This window comes from Eublepharis macularius, chromosome 6 (assembly GCF_028583425.1).
Source record: "Eublepharis macularius isolate TG4126 chromosome 6, MPM_Emac_v1.0, whole genome shotgun sequence".
Taxonomy (NCBI): Eukaryota; Metazoa; Chordata; class Lepidosauria; order Squamata; family Eublepharidae; genus Eublepharis; species Eublepharis macularius.
Genome location: NC_072795.1, coordinates 110,981,434 through 110,997,906, shown reverse-complemented (window position 1 = coordinate 110,997,906; position 16,473 = coordinate 110,981,434). Strand labels below are relative to the sequence as shown.

The 16,473-nt window shown below is 42.4% G+C and overlaps 1 protein-coding gene across 1 annotated transcript in view; it reads left to right on the top strand.

The window, feature by feature from the left end:
• Nucleotides 1-1,635: 1,635 nt before the first annotated feature.
• Nucleotides 1,636-16,473, top strand: part of NPFFR1 (neuropeptide FF receptor 1) — a 35,355-nt gene continuing 20,517 nt past the window's right edge. Inside the window, exon 1 of the mRNA XM_054983717.1 lies at nucleotides 1,636-1,933. Within this exon, the coding sequence (XP_054839692.1) occupies nucleotides 1,744-1,933 (190 nt within the window). The 5' untranslated portion in view covers nucleotides 1,636-1,743. The remainder of the gene's footprint in view (nucleotides 1,934-16,473) is intronic.

Genomic DNA, 16,473 nt, shown 5'->3' with positions numbered 1-16,473 from the left:
TGTTTCCATCCCCTTCTTTACTTCTGCCAATTCATTTTTTACTGTCTCTTTGACATCTTTAACTTCCCTCACCAACTCCTGTTTTGTCTCCTTCAATTCCTTTAACATTTCAAAAAAAATTTTATCCAGGTTCTCTATAGCCGTTTGCCACTCTTTTTTCGAAATCGTGGGGCTTGATTTACCTCGCTCCCACGAGTCTGTACGTTTCCTTAACTCCGTGGCGTTTAAATTAGTATCCCTTTAAATTAATTTAAATGTCCCGATTCTTAAAAAAAAACAAAAGATGTTTAAAGACTCCAAAATGTCGGGCATCTTTTCTCTATGGTTTTTCTATAGTCTTTTTGTAATCCAAAATGTCCTACTTCCGCTCCTGTTGAAGTCAAAGTCCTTCCCTTTTCAAAAATGGCGATTCCCTTCTTCCTGTCCTCCTATAAGGGCCGTCTCTCTCCAGCAGCTCTATCACTATGACGCACTTCCTGTTTCCCGATTCTCCACTGCCGCTCTCGCGATGGTAGAAATTTTCTCACAGCCTGCTATCGCTTTCTAACCACAGGTATGAAAAACAATTGTCCAGTTTCTTTAATAACTTCGTTTAACTTAGTCCTTTTTCTACACTATTTCTTGCCAAATCTTCCCCTCATTATAATCCGTCTGTTGAAGTTTAAAAGTTCACTTTAAAAGTTCGTTACTTTAAGCAATCCATCCTGATTCGAGAGATAGTGATCTTTACCTTTTCAAGCGTCTTTCTGGGTTGTAATCACTGCTTCGATCTCAGATTCTTTTCCACCTTCTTTTCCCCTGTGAAGCTTGGGCATGTAGGTCTTATGCCAGCCGCACTGGCCCCGGTTCTGCCGCAGAGATTTTAGCCGACCTGTCTTAGGGTGGGACCTCAAGGGACGAGAGAGAATCCTTAGCGCAGAACCCCCCCTCGCCCGAGATCAACGCGCCCTGAGGTTCTTGAGCGTTCTTTGCCTGTTCTCCGCCTGAGAGCAGGTGGCCGCGGGCTAGTTGTACCCTGCCGGCCGCTGAAACGGCAGCCCAGTCAGCTCTGCACTTAGAGCTGCGTTAGACCTCCGTGGATCCCAAACCGGAAGTCCTAATGTAACTTCCTTTTTGAGGGCTCCAAATGTGTGTGAGGTATTAGAGTATCCACTGAGGTTGCCTGTTTTTTAAACCGGTCCCTCTAGCTGGCCGTTTGATTAAGTTTGATCCGCAAGCAATCCTTGGGTGGTGCTATTTGACTTCAACTGCCCATTAAACCTGTACTTAAAGGGACAGTGCTTTTCTTTCCTTCCCAGTTAGCAACCTTTGGTGGGAGCATCTAAGCCAGACTGGGCTGGGCGTGAGATGAGAGGCAAGGCCAAGGAGAGGTTCTGCAGGGAGTGTGGTCTCCGATGCTGTCTGGACTAAAAGATGGCCTTGCTTCACCACCCCATTTGCTCATGGGGTTGGGCTGTTGCTCCATGCTCAGTGCTCAGTGCTCCAGCATCTGCATAGCATGCAGGTGGTTCAGGTTCAATAACTAGCATCACCAGGTGAAAGAATCAGATAGCAAGTCCTATGAAAGACTTTGTAGCTCTTCAAACTGAATCCCAGCTGATTTTTCTTTTTTGTCTTCCTCCCACCTCAGACAACACTTCCCCCCCTTCTAAAAGCAGCCCTAAGAATGAGAGCCACAGCCTGCTCTACAAGGAGAACTATACCTTCTCCGCCTACTACCAGCACTCCTCTCCAGTGGCAGCCATGTTCATCGTCGCCTACGTCTTCATCTTCTTTATGTGCATGGTTGGCAACATGCTGGTGTGCTTCATTGTGCTGAAGAACCGGCAGATGCGAACTGTCACCAATGTCTTCATCCTCAACCTGGCTATTAGTGATGTGTTGGTGGGGATCTTCTGCATGCCGACCACCCTCGTGGACAACCTCATTACAGGTAAGTGAAGCAACAAACAGGGACCCGTACCAGGCAAAAAGAGAAATGCAAAACAGGAAAGAAAAACGAGATACCAAACAGAGTCCCCAGTGTACGTTGGGCTGTGACTTAAATGATGGGCCTTCTTGCTTTTGGTAACTCTGTTGTTGATAGTTTCTGGTGGGTAGCCATGTTGGTCTGTAGCAGAAGAGCAAGATTTGGGTCCAGTTGCACCTTGGAGACCAACAAGATTTCCAGGAGAGTCAGAGCTCCCATTGTCAGATGCTTTAGAAGGACTCACCGCCCTGAGTCCTTCGGGAGATGGGCGGTATAAAAATAATTGAATTTTTATAATACTGCAACTTCTAACTTTAACTTTAAGTTAGAAGTTGCAGTATTATCAAGCCTTACACTCTTACTTCAAATACCTCTCCCACTTTCTGGCTGGATAAGTCCTACATACTTTTAAATGTATCTGGAAAGGGGAGTTTTGACTCTCAAAAGCTCATGGAAATCTGATTGGTCTTTAAGGTGCTGCTGGACCCTCTGTTCTATTGTAGGATCATGGGTGATATGCACCCCAGAATATGATTCTTTTCTTCAGAAAGCATTTTCCCATCCTGAAAGATGTCCTTTCTTTGAAATGAGTAAAACAAATAGCAGTTTCTGTGACTAATAGCTGGTTTACAGATCGGCAAATATATACATGGATTGATTATGTTGAGAGGCAGCAATAAAGTGTTAGGGTACGTTGTTCTTTTTATTAACGACAGAAAACAGGGCTACAAACTGAAACAATTTTCTAGCAAGGTTTTCCCCAAGGATGTGACATTGTTACTGCAATAGTGTGTGTGACTAAATCAAAAGTGATGGGATTCATGCACGACAAAATGGTACTTTGACACCTAATTCTGTCTGATATGAAGACAATTGTTTTTGGTCTACAGTTAAGGATGTTACTAAAATTCATAGCATAATAATGACAACTTTATGTTCTGTCTGTGTTCCTGGAAGAGAGTAACTGAACTGTAGGAGTGGCTAACAATGCAGCCTTAAGCAGAGTTACACCCTTCTAAGCCCACTGACTTCTAAACCCAGTGACTTCATTGGACTTAGAAGGGTGTAACTCTGTTTTGGAGTTTCTAAAGGTCTTTTAAAGTAAGGGACGTGTGATGCTGAGACACACTTCCAGCCATTCTGTCTAATGCTGATAATTGGTTTGTTTTAACCCAAGTACCTGCAACAGAATCCTCTTCTTTCTTGGCCAAGTTTCTGTCAACTAAGGCCGTTTTCACACGGCCACGTGCCCAGAAGATTGCACGAAACCCACGGCATAAGAGCGTCTTCCTAGTGCAATTTCCCGGCAGGATCCTGTTTAATGGCGCTTTTTCTGACGCCATCAGGTCATCAAAGGGGATTGTGCCGGGAGACTGTGCTAGGAAGACGCTTCATGCCATGAGTTTGCGCGATCTCCCGGGGTGTGTGTGAAAACGGCCTAAGTGGAGGATATGCGAGTTCTGTTTTTTCTCCTCTTGTCTTCTATAACATGTACAAGTTCTGAAACACAATAGAGAGGAAATGTGCCTCTACTCCAACTTCCCAGCAAAGGAGGACCCTCCACAAATCTACCCAATTGCAATATAAGGCTCCAAGTGTCTGGAGCCAGGCTCTGCTAGATGTCACCAGGCATACGGGGGTGAAATGACGCCAGAACCTATTCAGGTTCCATCTGAATCTGAAAGTCCTCTTGATTCTGACATGTTGCTTCAAGATGAACGACTCATCTTTTGGGAGAAGACCAAACGGTTATCAAACTGCTCCCTTGCCTTTCCTCTTTCCAAATTACTTTCCCCGCTTGCCATTCCAAATACTTGCCTGCTCACCTGCCAGCCAAGTTCATCCATCTGCCTCATTTTGTCTCCACTGGACTTGCCAGCTCTGCTATCCAGTGAACAACAAACACACAGCAAAGGCGGGGCAAATGGTCACAAGTGACAGGCGGGAAAGTCAAGTGGTTGCCAGGAAAAGCAGAACGCTCGCAGGATCTCAAGCCAATTCAGCTCTGAAGGGGGAAAAAATCCTTTCTGATCCCAAATATTGTGTTAAGTAAAGTAGTGAAGGTGACCACCACTGGTCACCTACTAAGACTTTCCCAATGCTGATTAGCTGAGCTTTATGTTATTGCTTCTTGGTCATTGGGCTGAACAAACGCTTGAGTTGATTCACACGTACATGTCCATCACGTGAGAAGCGCAGCATCAGCTTGTGGTCTGAATGTTCGTATTGCTTCAATACTTTTCAGTGGCGCCAGACCATAGCTCATGAGATCCTGGGTTCAAGTAGAAGCCTAGAGAGCCGATAGCCAAACAATATCAGGGAACTCTAGGCATGTCCTGCCATGAAGATTGAGGGCGCCGAAGAGGAGCCCATCAGTGTGTGATCATTCATTGGGTCAAGGAAAGCGAGTGAGCAGAGGCTTGTCAGTAGCTGTTCCATGTTTTAGTTTGGGATCCGTGGTGCCATTTTCATGTTTTGTCTCAAATGATGTTATAGAAGATTTCTGCAAGAGAAAGATAAACTACACTGTATGATCAATTGATGTTACAGATTAGATATATTGTGCCAATTGAAACTGTTACTCTCTGGCCTCCATCTACCAGTTATGGTGAAAATCCCTGCATATGGCAATATCTGAAGGGTAAATTTTGGTTTCCTGGATGTTATGATTAACAGGGAATGTGCAGCAAGCAATGGACAGGATGCAGTATGTTCAGATTCTACAAGCATTAGCATCCTTGTCCTTGTCACTGTGGAGCGGGGGGAAACATAGAAAACTGAGAGAGCACGACTAGTGCCTGCCACTTTTAAACAGTCCTTCCAGATTAGGTTTTAGACATATTGACACATCAGAGTTTGTCTGTTGTTGATACAGTCTGCAGACTCTCCCCATCCTCAATTTCACAACCAGCTGCGATCGTAAAGCATAATTGGAACAGGGGTAGTCATGTTCGCTTGCTGTAGCCAAAATAACATAACAGGGATGGGCTTTAGCAATGGGACAGCTGGACAGCTGCTCGGGGCCTGTGCTGGTGGGTGCTGCCCTCTGCTGCTGCCCATTCTGTCACTACCGTGCTGCCACTGCAGCGCCAAGCAGCAAGGACTGGAACGGAGGCTAAGGGCTGGCTTAGACCCTGGCTGTGTCTGACTGCCAGTGTACTGGCCCCTCCCCTGACAAAGGAATGCCCCTGCCAGCTGCTGCCCCTGCCAGAGCACTGTTGCCAAACGTCTTGCCGCCAGGAATGGAGACTGGTTGGGGTTGGATAGGCTGCTGCTACCAGACCCTGTACAACCCAACTGGTCCTCCATGGGAGAGGGAAAGGAAGAAGTGAGCAAACCATGGGAGGGAAGCTGGGGCTACTTAGGCTCCCTTGCTCTCTCGCTTGCTACCATTGCCCTAGCTGGGCATGTCCTGGCTCCAGGCTGGAGGGGAGGTCACCCAGAAACTGCAAGAACCTGCCAGGGCTGGCCCAGCCCAGCAGGCACCTCCCTCAATCCTCTGGTGAAGGTAGGGCTGAGGAGGCCGCTGTGCCTGGCTGAGCAGGCTCTTTCTCCATTCCTTCCTCCTTTTGAAAAGGTATGGTTGATGGTCGGGGACTCATCCTGGATGTTTACCCAGAGCTGCAAAATCATTAACACCACCTCTGTAATAGAGTCTTGTGACACCTTTAAGTCTTGCTATGGTAGAAGTTTTCACAAGCCAGAGAAGATCAGATGCAGTCAGTTAGCAGGGAGATACAAGTACAAACAGAAGAGCCAGGCGGGGTGGGGCAGGTAGGTGGGTTGTTGCAAAGAAGGCCCCATTTCCCAGATGAGAACAAGATCAAGCCTGAATCCACATGGAATTTCTTCTGGGTTTTTCTTGGCTTTTAAACCACAGAGGCTTTTTTTTAGAACATCCATATGACATCATCTTCTAATCATCCCTTGTGCTATTGTACCATAGCATTGTCAGGATCTATTGCTACAGTCTACTAGTTCCTCTGGATTCCAAGCTCTTACTTAAAACTAGTCGATCATGGCAATGGATCATTATTCTGTTATTGTGACACTCTTCCAATGAATTAATGCAAACTTTAAGTCTACCATTGACTGGTAGCTTTCACATGGGAACAGGGTTTTGTGGTTTCCCTGTTGCTGGTGTGGCTGCAGATAAAGTGCAGCAGCAACAGGGCTTCCACATAGCAGGTTTCCCCAGTTTCCCTGCCCCAGTTCCCCAGAAGTGGCTGTTCCCCACCCCTCCAAACCAACAGGGCTTTTTCAAATTTTTTTACAAAAAATCAGCACTAAAATCTCATTGTATCAATATACCATTGTAACTATAGGTAGAACAGGTTCTCTGAATTCCAAATTTCCTTTTTTTAAAGTAAGTCTCTTGCCCATGGCAGCCCTACACAGCAGTCATTGAGGTTTATTGTGATCTTTCCCCAAACTTCGAAGCAAAGCACATTTTAGAAAGATTAAAGAAAAGCCTGGGAAACCCCTGGTTTTATTTATTTATTTATTTCAATTTCTATTCTTCTCTCCCCACACTGGCTGGCTCAGGGCGGATAACATTAATGCACATTAAAAACTTGCAGACCACAGTTTAAAACACAGTAAATACAATATAAATATTTAAAATACAAACACAAATACAAAGCAGCACACTGACACTGAGAGATCTCTGACTTTTGGTGCTACACCTCTGAAGATGCCAGCCACAGCTGCTGGCGAAACGTCAGGAACTACAATGCCAAGACCACGGCAATACAGCCCGGAAAACCCACAACAACCAGCACAAAATAGTTCAATTGATCCATTTCCAACCGTCACTAAAGATAATTAAAAAGAGAGAAGATTTCTTTTTGGAGGTGGATGTTCTGGTAGGGAGGGCCCAGTTCTACGCTATTTGGCTGGCAGGGGCCCTACCCAGCATCAACCATATACCTGGCAGAATAGCTCCTTCTTACAGGTCCGGCGGAACGATAACAGATCCTGCTGGGCCCTGGTCTCATTAGACAGAGCATTCCACCAGTTTGGAGCCAGGACCAAAAAGGCCCTGGCTCTGGTTGATGCTAGGCGGGCCTCCGTGGGGCCAGGGACCATTAATAGCTGTTTATTGCTAGATCGAAGCGTCCTCTGGGGCACATGTGGGGAGAGGCAGACCCGAAGATATGCAAATGTATCACAATGCTGTGAGGAAGCAAGGAAAAAAAACTGCTTCCCCAAAACATTGAACTTGGGGGAGATAACCTATGTGAAAATGGCCAGTGTCGGGGTGGTGGAAATGATCCCCTTATTGGTTTCTTTGTTTTTAACATCTAGTTGGAATCCACCATGTATCAGTGTATCAGTGAAAGACAGGCGCCAGACAATGATTGACGCAAAACATTTATCAGTGTAAAAGGATAAGACAATTATTTCTTGAAAGCTGAGTCATCCACTGAGAGCACTGTAAATTTAGCACCATTTTTCTGAATCAGGTAAATGGATAGAGGTTATTAAAGAAGCCATTTATACCATTTTGGAGAGTTCAAAGCACTTCACATTAAAAAAATCCGTACAATAACCCTGTAAGGCAGGTCTCTCTTAAGGGCTAGTTCACACATTGCAAAGTCCCTGTGGTAGTCATAAGGACTTCTGGTCAAAATTCCCCACAGGGAGCTAATTCTCAGGCATGCGCAAACCCAGTTCAGACTGGGACTACAGTACACAGAGGAGACTTAAGCTCCTTCCCTGTGCCTGAAAAGGCCCTGTGGTGCCAGTATTTTCCATATTGGGGAGACTCCATGTAACACACAAGTTTCCACAATGGACAAATAGTGCCTCCTGCACCATTTCTGCTCCAGAAAACAGGGCAGGGAGTGAAAGCTTACAACCCCTTCTCCTCATGTGCCCAGATCCCAATCCCAGTGAGGAACTCCCAGAATATGTCTCTCAAAAGAGCATGTGGGGAACACGTAATATGTGAATCAACCCTTACTCTCCCGATACTGCTGATGGCACAGAAGTGAGTGAGGCTGTGAGATGGTAGCTTTAGTTCCAAATTCATGGCCATCTCTTGAGTTCTTGGGACAGGAAAGATTTGAATCTAGTTCACAGTCTGGCCTTATGCATCCTGGTCTTATGCAGAGGTAGACATGCTGAAGCCCATTGAAATTAGTCTCTAACTCTGTATAGGAATGAGTTGTTTCCCTGCAACATATCACAATAAGCTGGGGAGGGGGTTGGCCAAAGAAGGAATAAAATCAGGTAACAATATAGAATTGTCATGTATGAGCAGCATATGGTCAGATTTTGCCAGGGTAGGTGGGTGTGGGATACATTTGATAGTTATGGTGATGGAAGTCCAGATTGGCTAATACCTCTTTTAGCACCTACATGTAGAACCCTGAAAAGGAGCAGGCCCTTTGTGTGAAGATGTGTGAACAGGTGTGTGTATAACCATGGGTGAATATACCAAGGGACCAGCAACCATACCATGCCTACACACCTGTCTGCCTTTTGTAGCCAAAGGAGAGGGAAGGGGGCAGATGTCCAGAACTGTAAGTCTCTCTTAGCTAGTACCTTTTCCCATGTACCTTTTATTTTGTTGGTCTGTATTCTAGTACTGTACTGCACTTATTCTAGAGTTGTGCCTTGAAATAATAAAACCTGTTCTTAGTTAATATGCATTGCCTTGATTCTTATATCACATCCTCAGACTGCTTTGCCAATGCTACTGAAGTAACCCTTGAACAACTGTACCCCTGAGCAGTTGTTGAGGAGCAAAGGGGAGTCCTCAGCAAGTGTGGGGGGAGGGAATCGTCTGGGAGGGCCTTGCAGGGAAAGTTGGAAAGTAACAAGAATGGCTTCCTACTCCAGTTTTCCAGCCAAGGCTGAGTTTCAGTGAGAAAATCTCACTGGGAGGCAGGATGAAGAATCAATATAAGAATATTATACATATAATACATATGTGCATGTTGTGCATAGGCAAATTTAAGAAATATATTGTTTTGCCTACTAACTGTATTGGTTCTTAATAAAATCTGTCCTGGTTTTTACAGTTGAAAAGAACTAGCACATTCTTGCCATTAAAACAAAACCAACAATTCTGAGCTCTAGAGCCAAATGGGAATTTAGCAAGAAGCAGATATCAGTTGTTCCTGTAAATTTAAGCGGCCAGTGCTATTGTAGCATCTAATGAGAGAGAGAGAGAGAGAGAGAGAGAGAAAGAGAGAGAGAGAGAGAGAGAGAGAGAGACCTTTCACAAGTCCAGAGCCACAGAGACAAAGTCTTAAGGGGAATGGTCATGTGGCTCGAGGCCCTTTCATAATCACAGAAGGCCTCACCTGGAAGTTCAGGTCAGTGAATGCTTTTCTGAATTTATTCAAACTGCTAGTTAATTTTCTGTTGCTTAAATCCTTTTAAATTCAGTGGGACTTAACCTCAGAGTAAACTATTTTAGGATTGAAATGTGAAGAAGCTGCAAACCACGAACAAAAATATGAACTTTATTGCCTGTTCAGATATGTGAATTCCCCCACCAGGGGCAGGGGAGAGAATGGAAGCCCTATGAGTTGTAACAGTCATCCCTATTTATCTTAAAGGGCCATTTTGGTCAGAAATATAACTTATAACTATAAAAGAACTGCTTTTTTAAAATTCACACTGTAAACAGGCATTCATTGATTATTTTGGAATATCTAAATTGCAAAGTTGTATCAGTGTTATACCAGTTTAAGTGCCAGATATCCCAGCTTCCTTCAAAGTGTCCTGGGAATTGTAATTTGGTTTAAGAATATAAAGATTCATAACAATACTCACTTTTTATGTAGTGCTTTAGGGTGTTCCATGCTTTTCACTCACGCTGTCCAACAACACTACTGGAAGTATTATTATCTTGTAATAGTATTATTTCCATATGAGACTAAGTTTGGTGAAGAGCCAGTTTGGTTAAGAGCAGTGAGAGTCTAATTTGGAGAACCAGGTTTGATTCCCCACTCCTCCATTTGAAGACAGCTGGGTGACTTTGGGTCAGTTTCAGCTTTTAGGAGCTCTCTCAGCCCCACCCACCTCACAAGGTGATTGTTGTTGTGGGTATAATAATAACATACTTTGTAAACTGCTCAGAGTGGCTGTTAAGTCATTCTGAAGAGTGGTATATAAATTAAGTGTTGTTGTTGTTATGAGGAGAGTGATTTGTCTCAGTGTCCTTCTTTTCATGGGTGATTTTTGTTGCTTTTAGCTCCATATTTCTTTTCTGCCTGCACATTTGGAAGAGAATCTTTGAAACGCCACACTGAAATCTGAAGGGAAATTAAGCATCCAGAATTTGGAAGAAAACCCAAAGAGGTATGGGGCCAAAAGCAGCAAAACTTGCGCATGCAAAAAAGGCCAGTATCAGTCTGTCTGAACCTCCCCTCAATAATGGTGGGCCACTTGCTGAGTATATTGCTGAGGCAAGATTCAGATTCAAATCTTTGTGAACTGTTGTTTAGTTTTTTAACAACCTAAAAATATATAAGGAAGGTCTTAGGGCCGAAACGCGTCTGGTCGGTTTTTTACTGTACCTTGGTCTATTTGTGTTGGACATTGCACTGTTCCATCATCTGTATCTTGAGACGTTTTAGCAAGTTTTAGTATATATATGCAGCCTGCCATTCAGGCCTTATGCTTTAAACTTGTTTTTAATCTACATTGGTGCACATCTATAATAAATACTCTCTCTCTCTCTCTCGGCTTCCGGTTTGGGATTCATGGAGGTCTAACGCAGCTCCATTTGTGGAGCTGACCGGATTGCCGTTTTAACCGGCCGGAGGGGTGAAAATAACCCGCGGCCGACTGCTCTCAGGCGGGGAGCAGGCAAAGAACGCTCAAGACCCTAGGGTGAGCTAGATCTCGGACGAGGGGGGGCTCTACACAAGGAGTCTCCCCCCCGATCCTTGAGGTCCCACCTTGCGACGGGTCGGCTATAATCTCTGCGGCAATTTTGGGGCCAATTCGGCTGGCATAAGACCTACATACCCAAGCTTCGATCGGGGAGGGAAGTCGAGAGGAGAATTTAAGATCGAAACAGCGATTACAACCCGAGAAAGCTGAAGAGAAGGTAAAGATCGCTATCTCTTGAAACGGGACAGATTGACAAAAACAGAGAGGAAAGAAAGTAGATTTTTAAACTGCAACAGACTAGTGAAAAGGAGGTGAAGACTCGGCAGGAGTTGTATTTTAAAAGAGACTAAGTTTAAAGAAGTTATTACAAAAATCGGACTATTGTTTTGAATACCTGTGGTTTGGGAGCTGTGGGAAAAAGACACCATCGCGAGACCTGCTGTGGGAAGACGGGAGACAGGAAGTGCGTAACAACAATAGAGTGGCTGGAGGGAAGCGGCCCTTGCCAAAGGACAGGAAGTGGGGAATCGCCATCTTTGAAAGTGGAAGGGTCGTGGCTTCAGCGGAAGAGGAAGTAGGCCATCTTGGATTATAATAACATAGAGAAACCATAGAGAAAAGACGCCCGACATTTTGGATATAAAAAATTAATTTTGGCAAAGATTGGGACATTTAAAAAAAAGGAAAACGTTTAATTATAAGCCACGGAGTTGAGGAAGAGAGCAGATTCGTGGGAGCGAGCTAAAGCAAGCCCCACGATGTCGAAAAAAGAGTGGCAATCGGCAATAGAAAATTTGGACAAAAAACTTATAGACATGATGAAAGAACTTAAGGACACGAAATTGGAGCTTATTAAAGAGGTTAAGGAAGTTACACAGACAGTAAAGTCGGAGCTGTCAGAAGTGAAAAAAGGTGTGGAAACGATTAGCAGTGAATTACAAGGAACGCAGCAGAGAGTTAAAACAGTAGAAGACGCGATGGAGAATTTAATAGACACGCAACAAACAGAGATGAGACTGGTGAAGGGGAGGATGTCAGTTGCAGAAACTAAACACATGGAGAAGCAGCTTCGTTTTCGTGGTCTGCCAGAAGTGGAAGGGAAGTCAGCGCAAGAACAGATGACTGAGGTGTTGGCTGATTACCTGGGGAAGGAGGAGGAGGAAATTGTGGCTATCCTAGATGTGGCGTATCGTGTGAACTCGAGAATTGCAACCCAGAGGAAACTACCAAGGGATGTGATCGTGCAGTTTACAACTAGAAATATGAAAGAGAGGATTGTGACAAAACAATTTCAAGATCCATTGGAGATTGATGGCAAGACGATTATTATAATGAAGGAATTGCCCAGATCAGTGTTATTGGACAGAAAAAAATATAGAGTGCTAATTCAGACTTTGAAGGACATGAATATCAGATACAGATGGGAGTTACCGGAAGGAGTGTCCTTTGAGTTTGGAGGGGCAAAAAAACGCATCAGATCTGAGCGGGAGATGGAGAGATTTATCAAGGACAATGAAAAAGACTTACCAACAAAACCATGAATATGGAGTGTAAAGTATTATCTTGGAATGTAAATGGACTAAACTCACCGAATAAGAGAAAAAATATTTTTCATTGGCTATTAAAACAAAAATGTGATATTGTTTGTTTGCAGGAGACCCATATTAGAAAACAGGATGTAAAATATTTAAAATCTGGAAAATTGGGCAAAGAATTTGTAGCGGCTTCCAACAAGAAAAAAAGAGGAGTGGTGTTGTATATAAAAGAGGAGCTGCAGCCAAAATTTGTTATGAGAGATGTGGAAGCTAGATTTGTAGTAGTGGAATGTAATTGGAACTTAAAGAGAGTGTTGGTAGTCGGACTTTATGCACCTAACGGTGCAAAGGAAAGCTTCTTTGAAGACTTAAGGAAGCACCTAGACGATCTTGTATATGACCAGATAATTCTTGCTGGAGATTTCAATGGAGTGACAGATTTGGAACTAGACAAAAAGACTACAAAAGCACAAAAGAAAAGAGGACTATTGCCAAAGCTTTTTTTTGAGTTGATTCAACAAGAGACTCTCGAAGACGTATGGAGGAGAGAATATCCTAAAACTAGACAGTTTACTTTTTATTCTGCAAGGCATCTTACATTATCAAGAATTGATATGATCTGGGCCTCAAAGGACTTAGCGTTATGGACTAAGGAGGTAGAAATAATGCCGATGGTAGGCTCAGATCACAACCCAATTATGTGGAAATTTGGAAAAAGGAGAAAAAGGAAAGCCTGGAGAATAAATGAGGACTTGTTACAGGAAAGTGAGAATATGGAAACATTGAGAAGAGAGACTAAGTTTTTTATACAATACAACGTGAATAAAGAAGTACCAACCAGTAAAGTTTGGGACGCGTACAAGGCGGTTGTAAGGGGCATATTAATGGACTTAAATGGTAGAGCAAGGAAAAAGAAAGAGGAGAAAAGACAAGAGATTGAGGAGAAAATAAAGGCCAAAGAAGCACAGTTAAAAAAGAGACCAGGGAAAAAGAAAATACATCAGGAAATCAAAATTCTTCAAGAACAGTTAACAGCAATGAGTAATAAAGAATTGGAGTGGAACCTTAAAAGACTGAATCAAAAAGCTTTTGAGGGTGCTAATAAACCTGGGAAATATTTGGCATGGCAATTAAAGAAGAAAAGGGAAAAGAAAATAATAAATAAAATTTGTGAAGAAAACAAAACGTATTTGGAGCAGACTACCATTAGCAGAGCCTTTTATAAATTTTACGCTAAGCTGTATAATAAAAAAGAAGTAAACAAAGAATCAATAGCATCATATTTGGAGAAAACCAAACTTCCAGAGGTCTCGGAAGCTTGGAGAAATAAGCTGAACAGTGAAGTAACTGATGAGGAAATAAATATGGCAATACAATCCGCAAATCTAGGAAAGGCGCCAGGGCCAGATGGACTTACGGCTAAATTTTATAAGACAATGGCCAATGAACTGGCACCATTCCTAAAAGAGGTGATGAACGGAGTTTTCAGGGATCAAAGAATTCCGGACACTTGGAGTGAAGCGAATATATCATTGATCCCAAAAGAGGGCCAAGATCTGACTAGCGTGAAAAATTACAGGCCTATATCATTACTCAACAATGATTATAAAATTTTTGCAAAGATATTGGCGGAGAGACTGAAGGGGTGGCTCTCGGAAGTTATAGAGGAAGAACAAGCAGGTTTTTTGCCGGACAGACAAATAAGAGACAATTTAAGGACAGTGATCAATGCTATTGAATACTATGACAAGCGTTGCGATAAAGAGGTTGGTTTCTTCTTTGTAGACGCTGAAAAAGCGTTTGACAACTTAAACTGGGATTTTTTGTTTGCCACTATGGAAAAGCTACAATTGGGAGAAAGATTCATCAGAGCAATTAAAGAAATATATAGGGACCAGACTGCAGCAATCGTAGTGAATGATGAACTGACCAAGAAATTGACGATTAGTAAAGGAACAAGACAAGGTTGCCCGTTATCTCCATTGTTGTTCATATTAGTATTGGAGATTCTGATGATACAAATACGACAGGACGAGGAAATACGAGGAATAAAAATAAAGGACTATTCATACAAGGTCAGAGCATTTGCAGATGACATAATGTTAATTGTAGAAGATCCATTGGAGAACATGCCAAAAGTGATAGATAAGATCAAGGAGTTTGGTGACTTGGCAGGTTTCTTCATTAATAAAAAGAAGTCAAAGATACTATGTAAAAACATGACTAAGCAGAAACAACAATTGTTAACGGAAACAATGGACTGTGAAGTAACTAGTAAGGTGAAATATTTGGGAGTTGAGCTGACTGCAAAAAATATAGATTTGTTCAAGAACAATTATGAAAAATTATGGACTCAGATAGAGAGAGACTTGATCAAATGGAATAGACTGAATTTGTCATGGTTGGGCAGGATTGCAGCAGTTAAGATGAATGTGTTACCAAGAGTAATGTTTTTGTTACAGACAATACCAATCATCAGAGACTCTAAACAATTTGAAAAATGGCAGAGGAAAATATCAGATTTTGTTTGGGCAGGCAAGAAGCCTCGAGTGAAAGTAAAAGTTCTACAAGACGCAAAGGAGAGAGGCGGAATGCAACTGCCCAATCTGAGACTTTACCATGATGCAATCTGCCTAGTTTGGCTAAAAGACTGGATGACATTAAAGAATAAGAAACTATTAGCCCTAGAGGGATATAAAAAAATTTTTGGATGGCACGCATACCTATGGCATGACAAAGTAAAGGTCAACTCGATGTTCCTGCATCATTTTGTAAGGAGAAGTCTATATACAATCTGGAAGAAGTACAGAACTTACCTACAAGAGGGAACCCCCTTGTGGGTGGTTCCATATGAGGTGATAGATCCGAGAGCTGCGGATAATGAACAACAATGTTTAACGTACAAAGAAATAACTAAGATTGAAGTATCTAAACTTAGAATAAAGACGCAAGAGGAACTATCACCTAACTATGATTGGTTCCAGTATAGACAGATTAGAGACTTATACAACTCGGACCTTGCAAAAGGGGGCATACGAACAGAGAGCTCGGAACTAGAGCAGACCCTTCTTAAAGAAGACAAGAAAAGAATATCCAAGGTATACCAAGTACTGTTGAAATGGTATACTGAGGATGAGATAGTTAAAACACAGATGGTGAAATGGGCTATAAATTTCAATAAAGAAATAACAATGGAGGCATGGGAATACTTGTGGAAAACTACAATGAAGACAACGACATGCATTAATATTAAAGAGAACATTTTCAAAATGATCTATCGTTGGTACATGACACCAAAGAAGATTGCGCTAGGGAACTTGAATACTTCTAATAAATGCTGGAAATGTAAGAAACATGAGGGCTCCCTCTATCATATGTGGTGGTCGTGTGAGGTAGCTAGGCAGTTCTGGGGGGAAATAATAAGAGAAATGAGTGAAATTTTACAGTTTCAAATAAATAAGAACCCAGAACTCCTGCTGCTAAACTTGGGAATGGAGGGAATTCCAGCCCATCATAGGACGTTGATTTTTTATATGACTGCAGCAGCTAGACTTTTGTACGCGCAGAAATGGAAAGTACAAGAAGTGCCAACTATTGAAGATTGGATTTACAAATTGCTGTATATGGCTGAAATGGACAAGATGACAAGAAAACTGAGAGATCTGGACTCAGGGCAGTTTAACACAGACTGGGAGAAGCTGAAACAATATCTGGAGAAGAAATGGGAGGTGGGAGGAAAACTGTGGCAGTTTGAGAACTACTGAAGTATAATAAAAGTATAAAAGAGAGGGGTGACTTTACCGGGGGAGGAAGAGAAATGTGAATTTATAAGCAGTTAGATTAATTGATTGAGATATATATAGATATGTATAGGTTAACTGATAGAACATTGATAGAGAATAATTAATGATAAGGTTTAAACATGAGGATTGAGTAAATAACAATATTTTCTTTCTTTGATAAGATTTATATGCACCAAACTGAATGTACAGAAGAGTTAAATTGATTGATTATGCGAGGAGTTATATAGAATTACCATAAAAAGTTGAAATGAGTAATATATAGAGAACAAATCAAATTGTTTGATTTAAATGTGGGAAATTTTTATGGTTTATG